Genomic DNA, 25,534 nt, shown 5'->3' with positions numbered 1-25,534 from the left:
CCCCGCCCCGCTCCGCCCGGGCCATTTTGCGGCGCGATGAGGCGGGAGCGGCGGTGAGCAGCGCCCGGCCCTGCCCGCTCCTCGCCTCCGCCGAGAGGAAGGGCAACGAGAGCCTGAGGGAGAGAGAAGGGAGGCAGCCTAGCGAAGGGGCGCCGAGACCCCCGGCGCCCCCCTTTTCCCTCAGCGGAGCCATGAGCTGGGGCACGGAGCTGTGGGTGAGTGGGGGGGGGGAAGCTCGTGGGTGCTGAGGGGCGGCCGGGCCCTAACGGTCCGTGCTGAGGGGGAAGGGGGGGGCCGGGAGGTGGCCCCCGGGGCTCCTCTGGGGGCGAGGGGTGAAAGGGATTAGGGTAAGGGGATGAGGGGGGTTAGGGTGAAGGGCTCGCCCTGCCCGCTCGCCCCCCTTCGTGGAAACTTTTCTCGTGTGGGGAGATCCCGCCGGGGGTGCGGCGGTTTCGTTCGGCTGCCGTGTGGGGTGAAGACTGTGTGGAAAAATAAATAAAAAACCGGCAGCAGCCCTCACCAAAATGTAGCGTTAGGGTAGGGGGATTTCAGGTAGGGGTTTGTGTGGGGGCTATGGTGAGAGGGGAGCTTGGGAGGGGGTTGTAGCTGAGGGGCTTTTCGTGGGGAGAGGGCTGTGGGGGGCTGAGGGGGCTGTGGGGGCTACAGGGGCTGCCCCGAGGGATGTGAGCAGGCACGGCTGGGGCTGGGGCTCAGAGGCTCTTTGGTTGAAGTGAGGCTTTAAAGTGGGAAGTGTAACGCCTCTGGTTTATGCCGAGCCCCTGCTGGGAAAAGCGGAGCTGTTAAAGGCGAGTAGAAGGCCGGTGGGGATCTTCAGCGGGCCCCGCTCTGAGAAAACGAGGGGAGGCAGGTAGGAGAAGTTTGAGAAGGCGAAGGGGAAAGGCAGAGCCAGCCACAAAGAGGAGGCGATGCAGCCATGTTTGGCAGCGTGATGGGGGAGCTGGGAGCAAAACCTGTTCGCGAGGGCTGTGGCGGTGGGCAGCAGGCGTGCGAGCAGCCCTCCGGGCTCTGGGGGCTCCCTGCTTCGTGGGGTGGGCTTCTTGGGGGGCACGGCAGTGGTGTTTGCAGTGGGGAGTCAGAAATAAGTCGTGGGGCGTCATCTGGATTGCGAGGCGCTGCAGGGTTTCACTCCTGTATTCGTCTCCTTGTGCCTGGCAATCAGTGTAAGTTCAGATGTAAGCACATCAAAGCTTTTAAACCATCTCCGTGTAGAAATGGTTCCTTTATACATGCTGAATGCCATCCTTCTGGGATGCGTTACTGCTCTGTTCAGTGAGCATCTCATCTTGCCGTGACATTGTGGTCATGATACAGCTAGATCTGGTTAGATCTAGGTAATAAATTAAGGGGAAAATGCTTGCTGAGGGGTGGCTGTGGTATGCTTGTATATTCCAAAGTAAGAGGCGATGTGTACCGATGAAATGCTGGAATGATGCTACTTTGATTCATCAGTATTTAAGCAGCTCTGCTGCATGGGCATGTTGATGGGAAAATCTGCAGTTGCCTTCTGCATCTTGGATGCTTTGGGGGAGATTAAATAGTTTGAATGGAATTACAGTAATGAGCTGGTATAACAATTTTGACACAGAAAAAATAAATGTTGAGTTTTCAAGATGGGTTTAGTAGCTATTCTTGCATTCTTAAGAGTGCAAGCGATACCGAGAGGTTTCTGTACATGAACAAGCAGAGAAGTGCTTATAAATAGTCCTTTCTGTTCATGGTAATCTTTGCAGGTGTGTATGCAGGCATGTCTTTGTAACAGCTTCTTTTCCCTAAAATTTTGTTGCTGAAATTCTGTCTTTGGTAGCATCAGTGTTATTTTCCTTGTCTTCGATGTGCTTTGAGAAGTGTAGCAGGTTACTGAGGAAAAGAATTGAGCAACCAGATTAAATGATTCTAGGTACCAGGTTGGCAGGACTTGCTGTGTTTTAAATTGTGCAGGGCTTTGAAAACTCATCGGTTTCCAGTGTTCGGGGTATCTAGGCCAAAACACTGATCTCCCTCTCCATATTCCCCTTTTGCTGGGAAAGGAACCTCACAACCAACCAGTATTCAGTGTATGCCACGGCCTTTGTTGAGCCTGGTGGTTTTCAAACAAAATTAAATTTCTGTTTACCTTAAAACTTAGTATTTGTTTTAGGTAGTCAGGGAATGGGCATTCAAACAGGTGTTGTAAATGTCAAATGCCTGCTTTAGGGTGTGACTGGGATATGGTTTGCTGCAACCATTTGATGGACTGGAAGCTGAGAGGAGGTAAGAAGTGTTTCCAACTGTAGTTTAGAAACTGAAAATCTGCTGGAAGATCAGTGGTGTTTGGTCAGGCCTGACTTGCAGTTTTTATCTCAGATGTGCAGACCTACCAGAGTGGGCACGTGTTCGTCGTTTACCCCTTTCATGTAACAAAGGAGAAGCAAAATCAAGGTTGCTCTTTAGAGCACATAGCACGTTAATGTGCATGGATTTGGTAGGATTTCTGTGCGTTCCTGGGGGGAAAAAAGCTGCTTGCCTTCATTTTAGGATTGGCCCTGTGAGCATACGGGGACCCAAAGCCAGCAGAACTCTTAAAGGTACCAGGGCATCGTCTGCATCCAGTGTGAGGTTAAACACTCGGGATAATGAGATCAGCTGGGGCCTCCAAGCAATCCGGTGTGACGGAGCAAAACCTGAAGGTCTCATGTAACTGACGTTGGTCCCCGTGTGCGGGGAGCCCTGCGGGGTGGCAGCGGCTGCGCCGTGCTCTCACTACAGAATAAGTCTGTCTGTACCCCAAAGAGCAGGAGCCAGGGGGAAGTGGTGGGTGAAGGGCAACGTCGTCACAGGGCCAAAACGTTTTGTTTTCCACTCTGGTTCAAGACTAGCTCTTAGGGCTGGCAGGTAGGAGATCATAGAACTTGCTTCGTGTTTGGTCTTTCACATTTACACTGTTTTCTAAACACTTACGCTAGCATTAAGTGGTAATTAAAGATTGTGTACCAGCATACAGACCCAACTTGTGACTTGGTTAACTAGGCTTTGGGGGAGATAGGCTGTAAAGCATACCGAGGTCTCTCACCCTTCCCCTCTCTTGGGTAATGAGGAACAACATGGTTACCCGTGTGTCGCATCCAGCTGCTCTGCCTCAGCTAGTGAAATGCTGCTGTGTTCTTAGCGACTTCCCACCAGCGGCCTCTTCTGTGGGATGGAGCCCTGGAAGCAAGCGGTAGGAATTACACAGCAAACTGCGCTAAAACCGACCTCAGCCCTTTGGTCCTTGTCTTTTGAGTGGGAAAGGCTGTGGCTGCACACTTGGTATATTGAAGGGAATGAACTCTCTTGATGATAAGTTTTGGTACAGTGTGTAGTTTGGGGGAGCTACGTGTAAATTTGTGGTTAAGCGGTCCAGAAAAACCTCTGGTGTTTCCAAACACTGTCTCACAGCATGGCAAGTGCAGCCAGCAAAGGGATTAAATGTGGGAAGATTCATCTTTTTGCTCCAAGTGTTTCAGAGGTGCAGACACTGTGGGTTTGATTCCACCCTCCCCCCCCAATGTAAAGTTCAAAAAAAGAAAAGATTAAGTGGTGAGAATGTGTTTTAATCCAAGTTTTCGTTGACCTTTGTGTGGCTGGGTGTCTGCTAACAGCTGTCAATGTCCTTTCAACCTGCGAGAAGGTGAGTAGTCTATTTGCAAAGGACTTAATTTGCTGCCTTTACGCAAGGGGCTCTGTTGGCCAACTCCTCACATGACTGATACTTTGGGGACTGGGCCTTTTGTTTGCAGTGTTCAGTGTGCTTCAGTATGAAATAAATACGTCTCGTGGGTAGTTACTTTAGTTGTATAAAGTTCATTCTGCTTATAAATGTGAATTGTCTCTAATGTTTTTATGGTTTAGAAAATGATTTTTTACAGTAATAGTAATTTCTTAATTCACAGAATGAAGACAAGTGGATTCATGTAGACCATGTTCTGCTAATTATTCCTTGTAGTCAGACAGTGAAATGTAGGTGCACATCTGAGAACTTAAGGACTGCTTCCTACCTGTAACTGATAAATTGTTTCCTCCTTCAGTACCTGCATATCTAATTAATCAGCAGAATTTGTGTTTAAACAGCTGTAGTCTTGAATTTCTTCAACTTTCTTGAACGTAGTATTGTTCTTTAATAGTATTTATAATGTATAGGTGCTGCATTTAGTGGTGAGTCACATTCTGAATCTGTCTGGAGAACCTAGGTGGCTTTGACCTTGATGCCATTACCAAGTGCTGTTTCCTGGGCGCTGTAGTCAAATGTGATCTTAAATGAAGGCTCTGTTCTTGTCAGCGTGCTCCCTTGTAAGAGGATCTGCAGAGCTGGATCTGGGTTTGATGCGCTGGATTATTAATTTTATTTGCCAAATCTTGTTTCACTGTATGCACCAGTGAAAGTTGAGTGCATAAAATAAAAATCTTTGTGCCCTCATGGTCCCTCACACCCAATTGCTCTTGGTTTGGGGTGTTAACCCTCAATCTCTGTGAAAGGAAAAGCTGCTGATCTCTGATGGGACAAGGGCACAGATTAGTGGTTTAGCAAGCAAGGCTACTTGTAGTTAACTCTCTCCGAATTCATAATTAGAGATTCCTTAATGTAAGGTAACGGGTCTAACCTTCAAAGGTGGTTGGATGGTTTGCTTGCAAGATAGAATTTTGTGATGGCAAGTGCTTTTATGAAAAGTGAGTTTTGTTGTAAATTGGTTGTGAGTTGTTACAACTTATTTGACGTCATTCAGACAACTCCTAGAGGCAGAACTGTGCCCCTGCCCCCTTTCCCTTTGCATTTTAGTAGAAATTTGGTTTTCATTTGATAACATTAAAACTTTCTTATATTTCGAAGAGGCTGGTGGAATTTGACCTACAAAAATATGTAAGGCAGAGTGACCAAGAGTAAGGTACCTTAAAAGTAAATAGTGAGAGTCTGATGAAGAAAAAAAGGAGGAGGAAAAGAAAACCACACAACCACCAAAAAATTGAGGTCAGGAGTAAATGCATCATATTTATAACTTCGGCTTGTTGATTCCAAGGCTCTTTGTAAAAGCTGTGTACAGAATGCTGGAGATGGGCACTTCAAAGCAGAGTACGCTTTTCATTAGCTCAGTATTCTGCATAGTTATTTGGACAACTGTGAAGTAGCAAAAATGTCTGACATGAATATCTCCCTCTTATTTCATGGTGGATCACTGTCTGTTTTAAGTGGTCAGTCTGTATATGTAGATTACTGAGTAAGAAATTGTTTATAGAGATGTTGAGTCATTAGAGAGTATCTTAATTCTGCAATACACACCTCTGTGCATTTGCCTAGCGCAGGATGGTATTTCAGGCTCCTGCAGCCTGTAAGTATGTGTACTTTAAAATTAATGCTACTGTAGTCCTTTTCCTTATCTTAAAAGTAGTTGGGTAAGAAGATGTGTTGGGGGGAACTCTCCGGCTGCTCTCAGAAGTCTAAGCGAAGCGGGTTGTGCTGCAGGGCTTCTGCATGCAGCCCGTGGTGCTTCCAGGCACGCTGAGTAGAAAGATTCCGTTCTGGTTTCTAAAGAGGTCGCTAGGTCTTGAATGTGTGTCTGAGTAATTTCATTTACAATTCTGCTTTGCTTTAAGAAAGGACTTCTATAATTCTGTCACTGGCCTATTCTTGTATTTTCTACCTATTCGTTAACTATCGGGGGATTTACAAGCTTTCAGCATGAGTCAAGACTGTAGAATATCTCTTTTTTTCCCTCCCAGTCACAGAATGGTCCCATCTGTATTGTGGCTGCCCGAGATCCCCCGCTTTCTTGAACCATGTGGGAAAGCAGTCAAACATGAGACAATGTTTTTCTGGACTCCTTGCAGCTCATTAGTGTTACTCATGTTGTGAAACATTCTGCTAAAGCAGAATTTCAAAAGCCATGCTCCACATGAAGAGCAGGAGCCGCTGCTGGACTGTAACTTAATAATGCGCTTTACATGAGTGCCTTTGTTGTTGATTGCTGGAAAGGTAACCTGCTAATGAATTTTTGGAAACTCATTTTCATCCTGTTTGAAATAGTGCTTCTGACATTGGTTATGCATTGAATCTAATCCAGCCACCAAAATCCAATGCTCTGTTGATTTTGCTTAGCATTCATATAAATATTTTAAAATAACTTCCCCCTTCAACATAATCTTATGTTTTTCAGATGAAACATCTCCTCTTCCTTCCACGCCTAGAAATTCCACTTTTCTTTTTCACACTTTGTTTAAACAATGAGCTAGTTACATTGGCGAGAGGAAAAACACTGTTGTCTGTTGACATATTGAAGTCTTAGTTTTCCTTTGCAAGCAATAGTTTTGGCTCTAAAATCCACTACTTTTTTCCATCTTGTATGTGTTTTATGTACACATATCTATGTACAGGATGTGACAGTTTTCATCTTCTCAAGCAGATGTGATGGGGGTGATTTGGATCCCTTTGGAATTTTTACATGATTGCTTTGCCTCTGTTGTCTGGATAGCCTTGGTGAAATGTTTCTCCTTGCATCTAAAAACGGGGGAAAAAAGTCTAGATGAGGTTTCTAGATTACCTGCAGTATAGAGCAGTGCAAAGTGCAGGAATTGAAGCGCTGATTATTCAGGGTTCCTTGCTGATTACTGCAGTAGCTGTGTGTGTTGTAAAGCTTGCAGAGAAAGAGTCCCATTGCAATGCTGTCCTTTATTTATGTGGGGAAGACTCGATGTAATTGGAAATACAACCAAAAGTACAGCAGCAATCCACCAGCCACCTTCAAAATCCAAGTAAAGGAATGAAACTTCTGATCTGGAGTCTCCCAGGAATTCATGTCTAGTTTAGAAGGGCGGTCCCCAGTGAGCTACCTAGGCATCCCCATGGTCCATAATCATAAAGAAAGCCATAGTGGGTTGTTGTTGTTGTAGGGGAAATAAGGTATGCTTCTTATCTCAAATACGTGTCACTTGGCTGTCTCTTGTTCAGTATTTGTCAAGTGTTTCTGCTTGGTACTTAAAAAAGATGTAAAAAGAACAAATGAAATCCTTGAATTCTACCCTTTTGGTGAGGCGGGTGCTGCTGGTAGCTCTGTGTCCGAAGGACAGAGAAGTTTGCAGAGTTTACACTTACTGTCCTGTGAACAGCAGGTACAATTCTTCTCACCAATTACTCATTTTGTAGTTCAAAAGTTTTACTTGCATTGCACTCGGTCTGTGGATATGCAGATAAAGGAGTATTATCTATGTGACAGGAGAATATTTGTCTTGCAGAGATATTGCGAATTTTTTTTAACCAACTGGATTCTTGGAGACTTTGCTCAGCTTCTGTTAACTCTGGGAAATTGCTTATTGGCTGCATTGCACGGTTTTCTCCCTTAGCCTGTGTTCTAGACTGAGCCAGTGGCTCTTTTCATGAAGGTGTGGTTTAACACTTTCTGCTAGGATCTTCTATGTTCTGCGACTTAACATTGTTTCCAGCTTGGCATGCTCAGAGTGTCATTTTCTATGTGCCTACCTCACAGTTTTTTTTATTTATATTAGTCAGGGTTATTCATTTGTTACCAGGACCAGTGCCTTGTACATGCTAAATGCAATGCCTCTTTGGTTTTGGAAAGCTGCAGTGCTCGCGTTCACTGGAGGAAGGATTTGAAGTTTGGCAAACAATAGCTCTTGAACAGGGATATGCCTTCTGCTGGTCTTGAGAAAATCTGCCCAAATTAGGCAAGCTTGCAAGTCTTTGGAAAAATTTCACTCCGTGAGTACTCAGTGGAGATAGCAGTGCTGAAGGCTTCGGCAGTCATAGTGGGAGCGAGGTGCTTTGGCCTCGGAGGACTTTGTGTGGTCACAAGGAGGGTCCAAGGCTGTGCCGAGCCACAGCGAAGGTCTGTCGGCTGCTCACGTGCCCTAGGTGGTGGGCAGCGAGGGAGCAATACGGGGGCTGAGCAAAATGGCAGTGGTTCTTCTGCCACCTTCGCCTGCAGGGGAGGAGATGTTGTGGGCAGAGAGGAAGCAACGGGCTTGAGCCTGCAGTGGGGTGGGGAAGGGGGAGGAGAGCTCGGTGTAGGAACTGGGTGCAGAAGCGTGGAGCTGTTTGCCTGGGAACCGTTCCTGGCATTGCAGTGATGTGCCAGGGGTGGTGGGAATGGGGTCACTGGAGGAGAGACGATAAGAATTGGCAGTGTGTGAGGTTCTGATTGCCAACCTGGGAGGTTGAGACAACCGGGGCTAACCGGGCAAACGAACAGCAGGAGGAGATAGGGTGTTTAAACCAGAAGGCCTGGGAACCAGGAACAGGGAGACAACTTATCTAAGGAGCATGTGAGGACAGTAGGGTTGGTAGGGCTGGGAGAGCGAGGTAAGATCATGCACACAATTACAGAGCAGTACATTAGCAGTCGCAAGCCAAGAATGTGATGGGATCAGGCGAAAGAGTAATGGAAAGGAAGAAGTGTGGGGCAAAGGATGAAGATTAGATGAGACATAGGAAAGACAAGCAGTGAAGGGACCTAGCAGCTGTCTTTTGCATGTTTGGCTTCGTAGCGTTGCAATTTTTGTGTGGCTTTTTCCAAGTAATATTTAAGTAGAGTTGACTTACTGGTTTAAATGTATGCACACTGACTTCTGTGGTTGCGTTTTGCATCTTCACTCACTGTGAGAGAATATTTGACTGCATCCCCAAGTGAGAGCTTTATCCAGAAGCACGCACGCTGTTTTTTCACCCTGCACTCATTTTTTCATTTTCTGCACTCATTCTGTGCAGAAAGGTCTGAGGAACCGTCTAGCAAATCGCTTTAAAATACATATAGACAATGTTTTTCACTCTGCATCATGTTTTCTCTTAAAGCAAAAAACTAACAAACTGCTTTAAGTCATTTATTCTGTATTTGCAAAAAGAAAAAAAATTGGCACGTAGCAGTGAGTGAATGAAAGTGTGTTTTCTCAGAAGTTAAATGAGGAAGGGAAATATTTCTTGCCCTCATGAGGGCTGTTGATCTCTCAAATGTGGAGCGTATAGGAGTGGCATTCATTAAGAATGTGTAAGAAAGATTCTGCTGTAGTGAAAGGAAAGCCGGCGATGGACAAAGAGAGGGAGCTGTGATAGGGCACTACATAAATGTCTCTTCACCTCTCCTGTCTGAGTGTCTGAGATGCTTTTGCTCATGTTGTCACAGGAGAAGTGTAGACAGAAGGGCAAGAGGAAGGATTTGGGTGTGCTGGTTGAGAGCCTGTGTTTCCTTACAGCTCTGAAGTGTGAAACATCTGTGTTGCGCAGAGGTTGCTTTCTGGTGTATGTTCTTAACGTGTAAAAGCTGAAAGACTGTGTAGCAAAGCCATACCTCAGCTTGTGGAGTGCACAACCCCTGAGTGTTTCAGAAGTGCAAGTGTGGGTTAGTAATTTCAGTGCTGCTTTTCTCAAAGCCACTGTTGTCAGATGATCCCAAAGGCTGCATGGGATCCTCCTCGAGGATGGCCCACCCCCAGTCATCGAGGCGTGCTTAAAGATCACCCTTGTGTGATTTTTACCTGAAAACCCAAACTGCAAGCTGGGCAGATGCACCAGCCTATCTATCCTTTAGGTAATGTGAATGCGTATCACATGATATGTGTGACTCGGTTCCTATTTAAATCAGTGCCCTGGGGATTTACAGCCTTATTTTTGGAATGGGGGGGATAGGGTTCAATCCTAGCTATTTAAAGGCAAAATAATGTTTCTGTGGCTGTGTACAGTCTTCTGAGGTGCAGTGAAGTAGGCCAACAAAGCAGCCTGGAAGCACGCATCCATTCCTGGTGCAGCATGATACGAGCTCTGAGTGCTTCTGCACCTCCTCTTCTGCGTGACTGGGGGCTGTTTTCTTTTCCCGTTGTGGCTTTTGCTCTGATTCTCATCTGTTGTCTTAATACCAGTATTATGTATAAAATTGCTGAAAGCTCCTTTTCCAGAGCTCCAGTATGATTGGCATGAAACTATCTAGAAATAGGGAAGCTATAATTGTTGGAAGCAGATGACTTTTGCAAGAGATGTGCTGTTGGGAAACACATGCACCTAATTTAGGGATCTTTGGAGACTGCATCTGCACTCTTGGTGCTGCTCTTTGAAAATACTTAGTCTTGACTAGAAAGTTGGTGTGTAATACTGACAATATTGCTTGTGGGAGTGTGTTGAATTGTTCCGGCTAAGAAAAACATTTTCTGGGCTAAACAATACAAATATAAATATTTCTCTTGGTTATTAGCAGTTGATTTGAAACACTTAATAGTTGCAGCTATTAACAACGGGACAAAGTAGCGCACTCCACTCGGGCAGGGTCAGAAAACTTTCTTCAATATGTATGGTTTTCAGGCATATAAGTATAAATGTTTACGTTGACTTGAGTGTTGAACGTGTTGTTGGCTTGGTACAGTTATCTTTTGTGGTTTCCTTGTGGGTTAATCTCTGGGAACAAAAAAATCGGGAACACTGATGGGGTGGTAAAAAGTTAGAATCCATGCTTCTTGAAGAGTCTTTTTTTTTTTCATTTAAGTGTCAAAATAGTGGAAATTCAGAACTGTATTTTAAAATTAGAATGAAAGAATTAAGTGTGTTTTTCTGTCTTCATAATACATCCGAGTATGCAATGTTTGGAAGCTGCTGGCCAGTGGAGCAATGCTGATGTCCCTCTGGGGGCAAGGCATTCATTCAACCTTCGCAGCAGGGGGTGAGATTGATTCCGTAATCAGAATAGCAACAATCCATCCTGAAGCTTCCTCAAGGTATTAGGGCTAAATTAAACAGTCTGGGACTAATGTGTAAGCCCTAATGCACTTCGAGAGGCTTTCTGGGATGAGGAGAATTTTGAAAATAATCAGAAAATGAGCCCCAAACAAAAAGAAAAAAAGCTGCAGGCACAAATCACCCTTAAAGAAGACGACTAATACACTTTCTTTGTGTGGTACAGTGCTTAATGCTCAGATTCTCTTAGGGAAGAAAAGGAAAAAAAAAAAATACGTGAACTACATAGCTCTATTCATGGCATTGCATTAATAATTTGTTTTCTCTCCTTTGTGTTTGTGTTCCATAGTCATTCCAAAAATAGGTATGGTCACATATTAAATTAGTAGAATTAAGCATCTGAAAGCCAGGGAATACACCTTTCTTTTTTACAAGTCACTACAGAGAAAATGTGGGTGCCTTTGCATATTGTATTACATTTTAATGTTGCAGCATTTCAAGATTGTGTTTACTTGTGTGTATTTACAGAGTCTACAATTACATGAGTCTCTTGAGGGTAAAAATGTCATGGTTGCATTCAGCTTTTCTGGAAATCCTATCATTAACTTGGATGAGGAATGGAATTGTATGACTGAGTTTTGTTCTGTATATTAAGTGCTCATAAGCAAGAATTAACTGTAATGTGTGAGTAACCTTGCTGAATACACATACTAATAATTATGAATGTCATTTGTATACATGAGTAATCCAAAAAAAAAGGGGGGGGAGGGGGAGTAGAGCATATGACACTGCTTCTGTCTTGCTCTTTTCTTGGCCACTTTGTCTCATTTTACTGCAGTCTGCACTCCAAACCAGGTAAGCAGTAGCTTCCCATCTTACAGGATATTGAGGTCCTTTCCATAAAAGAAGAAATACATCCAAAAGACCTGAGGACTTCATAAAAGTTGGACTATTTTAGAGAGACTCTTTGTTAATCGTGCCTGTGAAGATATGGGTAAAGTCCCTCATGGAAGCTGGTGGATGCTCTCTTCTTGTCTTCCATTGAGCTTGGGCTTCAGAGATGCTCTGCCAAGGTATCCTACAGTCACGTAAACTTCCCTGGTTCTACTGGTTCATGGCCTACCCGTTTGTATTTATCAGCCAAAACTCCAGTATTTGGGAAATGGGTTTAAACTTCAGGATTTGTGGAAAAATGAGCTCCTCACTTCCTGTTTCTTGGCTAAGGGCAGTAAGAGTTTCAACTGAACCTTTGGACCAAAGCTCTGGCTTCCGAACTCTGTTAAGTGGAAGGTGCTGTCTGAATGACCTCACTGTCCTTGTTGAGGGAGGGGATGTTCTTGGCAAATTGTGAGAAATTCCCGTTCTTCCCCTCGTCCTCTGTGTAATAGGTAAGTATGCATTTGTCTTTCTCTTCCCCTTCCTCTTCCCCTGGTTCAGAGGCCAAGCTTTCTTCCCATGCTTGACGGATAAAACATCTAATAGATTCAAGTCAATATCCTCTCTCATATTTTTAGATGATTCAAATGGTCTGTCGCTGTGTTATAAAATAGCTGGGGAGTCATGGGACGTTCAGGGAGCTGTGCCCAGCAGCTCCAGTTGCTGTGTGGAGATCAGTAGGTCTAATCCACATGTGGCAAAGGTTGGGCAGGAGGTTCCTGTTGTGCTTCTTTGAATGAGGGCGTTTCTTCTGTGCTTGTGTGCTTTTCAATCCAGCAAAGTGGCAACAAAATGTAGTGGGTGAAAGGGGAAGAGGAGGAAGGCAGGCACGTATTTGTTTTTAACAGTGGGAGGTGATACAGGTTATTGCAGGACAGTTAGACCTCCTATCACAGAACACCTCTGTATTGAGGTTAGATTTGTCTTTTTTCTAAGATAGGTGGTTTGGTTTACCTAAGGATTCCACTTCAACTAAGCAATCAATTTAAAAACTGTTCTTAAAATGCAGTAAGTAACTGATCTTTGTGTTTAAGTCCAGATTTGAAAGATGTTTATTCTACATTTTGTCTTCACATTAAGAAGAAAAAAAGAATAATATTTTTCTGATCTTCCTGTCCCAAGATAATGTTAACTACTGTTGTATAAATATTAAACTACGTTAAGATACGTGTTTTCAAACAACTGTTTTTAAAATTGATAAGGCGTGTGATTTTCTTCAGGCCAGACAGAAAAGTACAATTGAATAGAAACGTTAAGGGAGGCAAGAAAGCAAAGACATGAACAGTATACATACCTTTGGGGAGTTTATCTCTAGTGAAACTTATTATTTTTGCTTAAGTTACAGTCTTTTAATTTCAGGGAGAGGATAAACTCATGGGATTTATTTTTACTTTGCTACTACTATCACTCTAATATGAAGCCTTTATGATAAGCTTCATTTTGCATTATGTTTGCACTTGTGTAGAGCATTATTCAGATTGTCTTTATTAGCATATCTGTTTCTTTAGAAATGGCTTGTATTTTCAGCTGTTGATAAACTAAGTCACATAAGAGACTGGACCTTATTCTTCATCCCTTACTCATGTGAGTAATTTCAATTACTTTAGTGTAGATAAGAGCTAAAGGTCTGATCTTTTTGTTTATGTACCCGTTGTGTCTGTTTGCTTTATCGTTCTTTGCTTTTTTTTGAGGTTAATAAGAAATTTAGATCATCATGCTTAGTTTAGTAATGCTGACTCTGCTCTCTGAACATCTGTCGCTGTTTGCATCAATGTCTTTGCAAGGCAGAGCAGTGTTCAGAACCTTAGGTCTCATTTCAGGCATGTTTTTCTAGAGCATTTGTGTTTTTACTATCCTCACTACAACTCTTTTCTACTTTTACACGCAGATGCTGTGTTACATTTCAGTCTTGAGCTCTGGTAAAGTAAAATTTCTCTTTTCTGATGTTCTGCAGCAGTACCGGTTGTTCTGTTACTATCCCATTATCTTCTGTTGTCTCCCCACATGCCTTTATTTCAAGGAGTAGATTACTTATACCAAAATATACTCTTTTTCTGTGTCTCTCCTCTTGCATTACTCTTAAGATTAGCTCAAGTCACCATGTACTTTAGAATTTGCAATGTATGTTTCCAGAAATGTCAGCAAAAGCATGGTGTGATAACCTTGCAGACTTGAGTTCTGAGTCAGAAAGTGTCATGTTTGATGAAGGAAGGCCTCTTACGGATTGATGGAATATATCAACTGTCGCAGAAATAGAAATAATTGACTTTGAGTGTAAGACTCCAGAGCACTGGAAAAAGACTTGCCAGTAGCAACTTGCCTCTGTGTCCTGTAGGATCATTCTGGGGAGACTTTATGCAGGAACTGCAGAGGCTTTTGTTCTGTTGCATACTTCTAACAACTCTTAATTCCTCGCGAACAAGAAATCACAGACATGCAGCACTTTTAGTGGGCCCTATCTTGCAGATTGTGTGACATGAATTAAAGATGTAGAAGATGGGAAGGAAGTAGCACGTGTCACTTAAGGACATAGAATTGGTACGCAGAGCTCAAACCTTTCCAACCTTGTGACTCTCCTGACTTGGGGAAAAAATTTTCTTGCACCTGTATTTGTTATGAAAGTTCATGTGTTACCATATTGTAAATTAGTAAATAGTTGTTGTACTAAGTCACACATTAAAAATAGGTTATTTACTTTGTATCTTTTTATATTGAAAATCAATAGAATATGCTAATAGATTCCTAAAATGGATTCACTTTGCTAGAACGGCTGTGTTCACTGAATGCTCTAAAAAGTCTGCATGTGTCTTAGCTGCATTTCAAAGAATGATTTTTTCCAATACTGTAATTAATTCCCTTCAAATAAATAGGCATGAAAAAAAAATAACATCAATATTTAATGGCATCTGCTTAAGCCTCCTCATCTAGACTTGTCAAGTTGTGTAGGGGTGATGAAGAGAGGGCAGAATGTTTTCACTTATGGCATTAATTACTCCTTAAAGAAGTAATTGAAAGATGCCTAAATGACCCTGTTCAAAAATAACGGGCTGTAAGAAGCATTTATCCCTCTTTGCAGGCTGTTGCATGGTGAGTACCCACTTGGCCGTTCCAAAGGTGGCTTCTGTCTCCCGTGCAGCTGCTGGGGTGAGCTGGTCGCCGCCTTCCAGCGTGCTGTAGAACCAAGTGCGCAGAAGTCGCATTGGAAGTGGGCTGCAATTTTCCTCTTGCTTGAGGAGAGAGCGACTCAAGCGACTGACGTGGTATTCTGCACATCACGTTGTTTCTGCTGCTGCTGGCAGAGCGTAGCTATGAGCTGGCCTATATTTCTGGTTCTCTTGCAAGACGCCAGCCTACTCTTGAGCTGTCTGCAGTATTTTTATGCACGAACTGCCGGAATTTGGCGTCATTGCTATGTTATCAGCTGCTTATTTTGAATGGCGGGCATATGGGGGAGCGAACTTTAAGAGATTTGTATACAACTTATGGGTGCTGTTTGTGCCAGATGGACTTCAGAGTTGGGGAATCCATTACTTTGGAACCAGAGCGAAGAGTTGTTCATTTCCTCCCACAGCAGTGGTAGGAAGAGCAGCACTGTGCTTGCCGTCCTTTCTGATGCTTCTTAGTTTGTTATCGCTATGGTAGGACACAACACAGCTATCACGTTATAATGTAAGCATCCCCTCTGTTTATTTTTTTGTTGTGATAGTCCTCTACTCGCTCTTCCAAGAACATGAGAAGAGCGGAAACCAGCATCGTGTGGTGGTGTACTTGTATTCACAAGATTTCACTACATGTGCTCTGTGCATAGCATGCTTTTTTGTGAGTCTTAGGAAAGTAATTCACTAAGAAATGCTCCTGTAGAATATAGTGTGCTATACTGCTGGCTCAGAACTGGACCAGCAGCTCTCCCATTACTTTTATTATGAAAATTTTAATAACACTGAACCCTAGTTTGTGTTAGTCCTGTAACTAATAACGTCACTATTCATGTGGTGGTCTTTGTTTTCGTTTGTCTTCAGGAAGGAATGCTTTTTATCGCTGTCCCAGTAATCAGTCCAAAGTACAGCAAGCTGCTTTATGCTTGAAAAACTGTAGCACCCTTTCAGAAAATATCTTTGGCGCCTCAGATTTTTTCAGCCTGCTAACACATTCAGAACACAGGACAAGCAGCTTAAGATCTGAATGAGATTGTTCACCAAATGAGTTGGTGCAGCATGTTAATTTGCTAGCACTTGTAAATGCCTTCAGTGTTACAAGAGTCTGCAGTGTCACTAAAATACCAGGAGCTTTGTTGGTTCTAAACTCCTTAAAAGAGAGTTTTAAATTCTTGTCTACTTGCTGTAGCCTTACCAGCTTTATAAAGAATTTCGAGATCTGTATTTGAAAAATGTTGTGCTTAGCAAAGTTAGTAAGAACCTGTTCCTTGTAGTATTAGTGATTTTGGAGTTTCATTGTGCTCTAGGTTTTATTGTATAGCTCATTATTATATGAGGCTCATTAATGCTTTTATATAATGCCCATGGATACATTATTGCACATTTTAATAAGCATTTAATCTCAATAGACAGTCTTAGGATTTATGATTTATGTCGACAAAGTGGTTGTCTTTATGTTTAGGTAAACTAAAATAATGTGGTTTTAATGAGTCAACCTGATATTTTTATGGGTACTTCCCATGGTGCCATTTTAGGCTTGCAGGCTGAGGCTTAAATGCCAGAGTAGAACTGGTATGTGTAGTATGCCAATACCCCCTTCTCCCTCAAAAACATTATTCTGTCTGGCACTTTTTGGACAGGAAGGATGTGAACAGATTTTTAAAGCTTCAGAAAGTTTTAGACTTTTTAAAAGAATTCTACTTTGAAGGTTTTCCATCTCTATCAAAGCATCCATTTAACACAAACATTTCAGTGAGAGTTACCGAGACGGGTGAAACGTAATTTTGTTACCTGCTGCAGCAGTACTTCTGTCTGACGAACATGAGGTCGTAGCAATTGACTGTTCAGAACGGGATATAAAGCTGTCACAGCTGCGTGTTGAAGAATTGAATCAAATCAAAACATTTATTGCTGATACATATTACAGTGATAATAGATTTAGGCAAACACGCAGCCCCGGAAGATGGGGTAGGGGAACTGGTGTGACAGACGTGTGGCTTTTCATCCAAGCTCCGTTGCACTGCTGTTCTAAATGTTTTAATTTGGGTAGTGTTTTTATTTCTTGTCTATGCCTTAAAAACTAGATTAATAGATAATCGAAATTACATTGGTGAAGAATCTTTAGGGGTGTGATGATGCATTCTTATTCAAGCGTTCTGAAAGCTTGACACCTATACCCTGGTGTCGCTTTCACAGTATAACACATGTTATAAAATACCCACGCTTCTGTCTGAACCCAAGGACCTAAGATCAAGCAAGCTGAATTGCCCCCCTTTGCCAGGCTAGGTTTGTTCGGTCAGTACTGCTGCCCTGCTTACTTCCTAGCGCCTGTAACTTCAGTTTACCTTTTAGCTAGCAGACTGAGCTTGAACATTTTCCATCGGGGCTCACAGCGTGGCCTTATTAGAGATGCTTTGTGGGACAGGCAGCAAACCACCTGGTCACACCGGCTGTGCTGTGGTTCCCCGCTTGCCGCTGCTTTGTTGCCGAGCCTGGTGTCGGCACCATGTGTACAGCACCTCGTGTGCAGGCAGCGCTAGCATGGGGCCGCCGCAAGACTGGCAGGGTCCTTGCTGCTGCTACCGCTGGTTTCAAATGCTCTGAGCAGATCAGCAGGCGCTTCTCGTAGATGGATGGGGAAGATGATGGGGTTACAAAACTCTAGTTTTGTGTGTTCCGTGAACGTCAAGCTTGTAGGGTAGGAAACATTTATTTCTTCCTATTTTACAAAGCTCGGTGACGTGATCTCTGTACTGCTTGGATGAATGTTTCTTTGGTGCCATGGAGTTGCTTTTACCTCTTTAGATGCTTGTAATTGACTTCTGCCTCTCGGAGAATCTCAAGCATCCTTGACCGAGTAGCTCCGATGGCTCAGCCACAATCCACAGGAGGTTGTAGCTTGGCTGCATGCGTGCTGTGCTATTGACTCTGCAAAGGCAAGATGTGCGTGGGAGAACCTTCTTTTGTATCATAGCATGTAATTTAATTGATGTTTGTTTGGTAATTTGCCTCTGATTCAATTATTCGTTTTCACCACTGAACAAATGCTTTGTGTGCTTTTGGTGGGTCAGCATTTTGCACAGTATTTCCCCTTCTTTATTCCACCTACTTTGGTGCATTCATTTAGTTTTGCTGGGATCTTATTGCTGAATTGAGAGAGGCTTCTATTGGGGAGGGCTGGGTGGTTTCAGAGAGGCTTCATACCGTGATTATTTGGCGAAGGGAAATGTGATTACTTTTCTTCAGATTTAATCTTTGACTTAAAATGAGCTCAAATTATAATTAATGTGAGTTGTACTACAGTACCTGAGGACAAGCTTTGTAGAAAAAGAATTGAACTGAGCATGTGAGAATGAATGAGTACGCAGTCTCTCCCTCCAAAGGAAAATATGCTGTCACTGAAGTTGTCAGAGGGTCAACACGGATGGGTCTCCGACTGCATGGGTGATCACATCTTCTGCAGGGGAGAAGGGGCACCTCGAGGTCCAGCTGGAGGTTTGGCCAGCTGGAGGTTTGGGTATTTTGTGCAGGTGGGCTCAGTCTGGAACAATGTCGGTGTCCAAATAAAGACAAAAGGCCTCACTCTGCAGTTCCACAGTGTCTCCAGACCCAGCAGGGGTTAGTCCCTTTGCTGAAGAGTTTATCATCTAAAAAGTTGGGATGAGAAACCTAATAGGTGATAGGAAGGTATTTATCAGGATGTTAGCTAAATGGCTTGGTTGCTGTTTTCATAGCTGTAGAAGGTGTTGGCTCTTGCTCATTTAAAAAACGGTGTGGCAAACCCCAATGGGTGCATTCAAAGAAAACAGCCTTCTCTTTAACTCGTTTACTTTCTATTTCTGGTCTATTTCCAGAATTCATCTATTATTTTCCAGTGTTGCTTGACTGTAGTCCGTGGAGTGTGGGAGTGGATAATACCGAAATATGAAATGCGTTTTTGGACAGTGTGTTAAGAAATTTTGAAGTGATCGACTTTGTGTATAAAATTTAAGGTGGCCTTATGCCTGTTTCTGCAGGCATTTAAATTGCTGTGAACTCAGAATCCCTTCCTTACAAAAAGGGAAAGTGTTATTCTCTTCATTGTGTTAGATTTCCTGACTCCCATATACGTCTGATTTAGATGTATATGTCTCCTGTTTTGGAAACAAGCTATTTCTTGAATCAGAGCAGAAGCACCAGATCTAATTTCTGGGTTATAAATGGAATGCAATGGTAGGTAGAAATGCTTAAGGCTAAGCAGTAATATTATTTGGTCCTGAGTTAGAAGTGGTCCTTGAAAAATCTAGGGCTGTATTTGTAATGGCCTGGTATTTCAGATACTAAACGCTTTTTGAACCCCCATCTGCAAAGGAGTACTTCAGTCTTTATCAGCTGTTAGTTCCATTTAATTTGGAAGAGAGAGGAGGGAATGGTTAGCTTAAGAGATTTTTCACTTTTAATTTGAACTTCAGGGCAGGGCTGCAGACACACTTAAGGGGGGCTTTCTGACTGTAGATATCTCCATTGCTCCAACTGAAACAGAAGAAAACATGTAGAAAACATTTAATGACTGTAGGCAGCAGCCTCCTTCTGAACAAAATTACAGCAACTTTTACAACATCCTTCTTTTCCAAACTTCAGCATAAACATCCCAGAAGGCCCAGGCCTGCAGTGGAGCTTGGTAGTCGCCCCTCAGAGTGCTTCGCAGCCAGAGGTGGTGGCAAAGAGGAGTAAGGGCTCTTCTATTTGGGGGGAAAAAATAAAATAAAAAATCTTTAGGGTTAGCAACCGTATGGAAAAGAGACCTAAGCCATGCTCAGTTCTAAATTCTGCACCTGACAGGTGATTTATTTCATGGAGATTAGAAGATCAGGGGTTTTGCTGTTGAGAATACCAGGCATTACTTTCTTATTAATGTAGCCCATATGGGCCACCTTTAGACAAAGAGATCCAGGGCTCTTAAGTTTAACGTGGTCACTGTTTGTTTTTTTTAAGTGGTTATATAAAAAAATAAAAGACCACCACCCAAATATAGCTGTTTCAAAGACAATGAACAGAAGGGGATTGATCCCGATCCTGAAGTCCAGCTCTGTGCTTACACCAGGGATTATAACAGAAAAGGTTTGATAACCAAATCATGTGCTTTGAGGATGCGCAGAGCTGCTTGGATATTATGTGATGCATCCTGCGTGCTGTTGGTTTACAAAGAAGCTGGTTTGTTTCCCCAGAATGTTACCAGAGACTACTACAATTTGAAGTACTGTTCTTGTGGTTAAGATTCTAATATTGTAACTCTGTAGGATTTTGTGTAAGAGGGCAAAATTGTCTTTGTGTGTGTGTGTGTGTCTTTTTTTAAAGCGTATCAGCACACTTGTTTATTTTTCTATTGTAGCTACCCGTGTGATGAGCAGGAACACTGCATGGTTCGCTCTTAATAATCAGTACACAATTGCCCAAAGGGGAAACTGTGTCGGCAAGAGATCTTGTTGATCTTTGTTTTAACAGCTGGTATTATTAAGGAAGAGATTCGCAGTGGAAAAAAAAGAGGATGAAAATCAGTCAGCAGTTAATCCAGAGGCATAGGCAGGCACCAGCAGATTTACTGGGAGTTAGTTTTAAAACTGCTTTTGTTGAAATAACTTCAGAATAAAAGAATGGCTGTGTATTAAATCAGGGAAGTGGGATGGTGCTGCGGAACAGTGAGAAGTTGCGACATTGTCAACTGAAAGATCTTACTGGAACAACAACAACAAGTATTTAGCATTGTTACCACGCTGCATCTCCGGAGGGAGGCAGCTCCGATGTGGAGCTGTGCTGCGCCTCCTGATTTATGCCGTCCGGGCGGCAGGGCGATACACGCCGGAGTCTGCTCACTTTCAAAGCTCTTGTTTATAGCGCACGCACCAGAACGACAAATCCCTGTGGGCCATTGCAGCTTTCAGTCTGCAGCTCTGGATACTGTCAGCAAAACTGAATCCTTGTCCCATTCCTCTTCCCCCAGGATGAGCAGAAGGAAGAGGTTAGCATTGTTTGTTTTGGTTCATTGTTTTTTAAATGAGTTTCATGGGTATCATTAATGCTAATGATAGAGATGCAGCATTTCTCTGGGCCCCAGAAGATTTTAGTAGTTACCAGCCTCTGCTTAGGCTTTGCTTAGCTAATGAGTCTGAAGAAATTTATCTGGATTTTAAGGTCCCAGTTCTGCTGTTTGCCCCCGTGTCTATTGGGATTAAGTCCGCATAAATCAGATGAATTGCACCAGTACCACCAAAAGGAGAAGCGGCGTGTGCACGTTTGTCTTCAGTTTAAGTGACTGAACATGTATAGAAAAAGGGTTGAAATGCAGTCCTCCACTAAAACGCTGGTATTTCTGACCTTACTTCTGGCATTAGTTGAGGTCTTATTATTTTGATCTTTAAGAGCTTTCTTATATCCTGGGTTGTAATTTGCACATTATGCTATATTTTGAAACAAAACTCTGTCCCATTCTGGGATTTCTTGTATGTGTTTTATAAGCAGAACTGTGTGCTCGAAAAAGAAGTGTTCACTGCTGAGCAGTCTGCTTGTGACAGATGGTTCTCATTGTGGCAAGCTCGTGCGGTGCCTCAAACCTCAAAATGTATAAACTTATTTGAGGGAAATGAGTTGCTGCTGCAGCGTGGTCATCTATGAAAAGTATCCTTGGACATGGCAAACGGTGCTTTTTGAGCCTTACCTTTTCGGTATTCGAAGAAAAGTGTAACATTCATTTTTCAAGAATGGGACATTTTGACACCTCTAAGATGCACAGTTCCTCTTTTAAGAGCTGTATGCAACTTTGAAACATCTTCCCACTGGTAGCAGCAGATGACTTGCGTCGAGTCTGTAATGCCTCGGTGCAGCCTTTTTAGGTAATCATTTGAATAAAAATGAAACGCTGCCTGGATAATGGCAGATAACGCTGGATGGACTTATGGTCATCCTCACGTGCCAGCCAGGGCACGTAACCTACATAATTTCACCTCAAAAATCTCAATTCTAAGAAAGTCAGACTTCCTGTTCTTCACTTGCATGCAAAAGGACAGCCTTACTGTCCCAGTCTGCCCGGTATCCTTGAGTCAGTTGCTGTTTGAGTCGCCTGTTGCTCATCGGGTCTGTCCCACCCCGGTTCAGCCGTTCACGTCCTCCTGCCCCGCTCCCCAGAATTAATCACTGCTCTCTGCTGTCTCCCCTCTGGCAGCACCTTCTGCAAGCTGCAGCAGCGACCACATCCTCTCTCCGATGGCACATCCTCTCACACCTTCCTTCCTGTTACTTGCCCTGCTGCTAGAGCAGCACCACAAGCTCTGCGTTACCACATCCTTTGCAGGATACGTCGGGCCAGGGAGAGCAGAAGGCTTTAGTTTGATACTGGGACGGCAGCAATGCAGGCTTTGGGGTTGTCCTCTGTGGACTCTGGTGGGAAAGGCAGTCTGTAGCAGCCCTGGGAACCAGGACAGGCGTCTGTGCTTGGATGAGGCAGCGCTGCCCGTGGCTGCATGGCTTGGCCCAGGGAGCGCCCCCAGCTTCGTGCTGGCAGCTCAGCGCTCTGCTGTTCAGCACGGGCACCTGGCAGCCACGGCAGCGGCTGTACTCGTGCAGGGAGGCTGCCTCCTGTGACCCGTGTGTCAGGTTCTCCAGGGGCCCCCGTAAGAGGTGTCAAAGTGGGTCACGATGCGAAGGGTCGGGCTGCGCTCCAGTGAGCGGCCAAGCAGGCGGAGGTGTCTTGTTGCCCGTCTGACACCCAGGGCTGCCTCTCTGCGAGCCGCTCTCCCTCCCCTCGCTGCTTGCAGACCTTGCCAGGTCTTGTTTGGCCCTGGGGCTGGCTCATGGTCCCTGTTCCCTGCTGCGGTGCTCTGGTGCTGTGAATCACTTCTCTAAAAGCCAGTTGAAAGCTCTGCTGGTACAGCGACGAGCTCCGTGTGGCGGTGGGTGGGGGACGTACCCGCACAGCTTTCCTGCAGGTGGGTCTGGTTGGCAGATGGCACAGCTTAACCTGCTCCCTGTGCACCCTGATGGTCTTGTTGTGCTCCTGGACCTGGCCCGGCTCAGCGGGACCACGATTTTCCTTGTGCTGGCCCCTGGGCTGTAGGCTCGGTGGCTTTTTCTGAAGTACCTCTTGTACGTCTTCAGTCAAATCTCTGTTAGGGGATGGCCGAAACCTGCACGTGAGACAGCATTTCTGCTTAATTGGCAGGAGGGGTCACTCTTGAGTTTGTGGAAGGTGTTTTTTGGGGTGGGGATGTGTGTGGTTGGTCTCAGGAGCAATTAGAGGGATGCTCCGTTGCCACCCTTTGCACAGGGCCCTGCTGGGGCAAGATTATTTTAAACGCCAAATTAAACCTGCCACAAGCATTGCAATTTACCTTGCTTTCCAGCTTCAGCAAAGTGCTGAAAATTGAAAGCGTCTCAAGGCTGAAAGGCAGACTGCTTAATTCCTAATGTTAATATTGGACAATTAGAGGTGAATTTATCTAGCAACGTAGGATATTTCAACGTAAACCATAATCTGTTTCCACTCTTGATTTGTGGGATTTTTTCCCTACAAGTTTGAGGCGCACTCAGTTGTCTAAAAATGCAGCACGGAATTTTGTTTGTATTTTTTTTTTGTCTAGATCAAGTTCTGAGGAGAATCAGAAGAGAGAAAAGAATAAAAACCTTTTTGGTCTTTATGGAAAATGAGTTAAGGGAGGGAGATTAAGAGGAAATGGAGGTGGAGAGAGCAGATTGGATTTTTCTGGGCTGCTTACCGTATATTTCAGGTGGAAATATGTCTGTTTAAGGTGGAAGGTCAGGAAGAACTTAATACTTAGAGGTTAAAGTGAAACGAAGTGTGGATGAAGAGGAAATCAGAAGGAAAAATGTGATCATAAATGGTTTTATCAGTGCGAACCGGATATACTAATGTAATCCTTCCATTACCCACGTAAAGCAGCCGGTAAAGCCACAGCACCACTTCAATGTCAACCAAAAAGAGATGTTCTCCCCTTCTCGTCGGTTTGTCTTCCCTGGTGCTCTTAGTCCTCCTTATTTGTGCTGCTCGAAGCCAAAGGTCAGTGTCCAGTACTGTTTTAAATGCCTGACGTGGATCAACACAGATGTTTGTTTAGTTGTTGTTAGCTGAGGATTTCACTGCCGAGAGCTGACAAGTTCTGTGTGGGACGTGGTCTCTCGCCGGCAGTGGCTGAGCCAACAAATGCTGAAGTGCTTTCGCATTTTCTGCTCCTCTCTGCTCTCTTGAAGGCTCTTGCACCGGTAGTTTGTACTTCATGTTTGTTTTTTGTTTGTTTTGCATTATTAATTTGCCTGAAGACTGCTACGTTTGCATGTAGCTTTATTGTAGGTCTGAGAACCTGTGTATCTGAACTCTGTCGTATTCTGCTAGCACTACATAGTGCCATATGGGACTTAACTGAGCTTGTGCAGGGCTCATCAGTCTTTTTTTTTTTAATTTGAAGTTTTTGAAATGGACTTAAAAAAAAAAAGAAAGTAAATTAGAACTTGAATACTGTAATGTTCTTGATTTTTAATTCCTTTTTTCTATAGAAATGGACGTTTCCTCTTTTTAAATGAGTGGGGGAGGGGAAGGTATGAACCAGAGAAGAAAAATAATAATAATAAAATAACATTCAATTCCCCTATTCTAATATACATTGTTATGAGAGTGGATTCTGGAGTAAACGGAATGGAATTCCCTGGAGAGTGAGAGAGTAGAAAGTCTTAAATATTTTTAGCATTTAATAATCATGGTTCTCTTATTATGTTGCAGGATTTAGTAATATAGGAGGATTATGCTAAATATAAAGGCTTTGTTTCTCTGTTACTAGCATCTGAATTTGCAGCATTCAAATTCACCACTTGGCTTTGTTTTGGTGTTCCTAACTCCTGGCTCCTGCGCTGCTACCTGTGGAAGCAGCAGGAAGAATGGCAGCTAAGCCTGGTTACATCGCCACCTAAACCTAACCTGAGCAGGTTTGAACAGATGACATAATGATGAAAATTGCAGAATTTATTGGTAAAGTTTCCTAGAATCATAGAATCACAGAATGGTTTGGCTTGGAAGGGACCTTAAAGCCCACCCAGTTCCAGCCTCCAGCCCCATCCGGCCTGGCCTTGGGCACTGCCAGGGATGGGGCACCTCCAGCTCCTCTGGGCAGCCTGGGCCAGGGCCTCACCACCCTTGGAGTAAAGGTTTTCCTCCTGTAAAGATTTTCCTCCTTATATCTAAACCTACCTAAACCTACTGTCTTTTAGCTTAAAGCCATCCCCCTTGTCCTATCACCACACCCCCGATACAGAGTCCCTCCCCAGCTCTCCTGCAGCCCCCTTTGGGTTTGTTGGTGACAAATGAAGGTCTCGGCCATTCCTGGATTTGAATGAGCCCTGAGCTGAATGATTTCACAATAGATGAAAGCGCTCTTGAAAGAATTAGGAATATCTTACTGACCTGATCCCTGAAGACCACATGAATAACGTTATTGCTCAATAACTGGTTGTACTCCATGTTTTGTGGCTTAGGAATGGAGAGAGGGTTTTTTAATGGCTAACTTTCTTCTTCCCAAAATACTTTGCATTGTTGGGGAATGTGACTTCAGGAGAATAGTTGAGAAGTGAGGGAATTTGACAGCTTAAAGTAGCAGTTAAAACAAGGAAAAGCAAATAGCAGGACCATTTCCATTTTAAGCATTGTCAGTGTAAAAAGCCTGCAGCTGAGTTTCAGAAAGTATGCGTGAGCATGAGGTTATTT

General features: G+C 43.7%; 1 protein-coding gene across 33 annotated transcripts in view; it reads left to right on the top strand.

The window, feature by feature from the left end:
* The window catches only part of FNBP1 (formin binding protein 1), a 98,254-nt gene continuing 72,720 nt past the window's right edge, over nt 1-25,534 (top strand). For 9 of the 33 annotated variants that reach the window (XM_083807971.1, XM_083807967.1, XM_083807965.1 and 6 more), the window contains exon 1: nt 25-215. In XM_083807971.1, coding sequence (XP_083664097.1) covers nt 192-215 — 24 coding nt within the window. In that variant the 5' untranslated portion in view covers nt 25-191. Of the gene's footprint in view, nt 216-11,445; nt 23,840-25,534 lie in introns of those variants that run through there. The other 24 variants (XM_083807953.1, XM_083807955.1, XM_083807960.1 and 21 more) reach the window with 18 other exon arrangements.

Source organism: Anser anser (assembly GCF_964211835.1).
Source record: "Anser anser genome assembly, chromosome: 21".
In the NCBI taxonomy this organism is placed as follows: domain Eukaryota; kingdom Metazoa; phylum Chordata; class Aves; order Anseriformes; family Anatidae; genus Anser; species Anser anser.
This window is presented reverse-complemented; position numbering and strand designations above follow the sequence as displayed.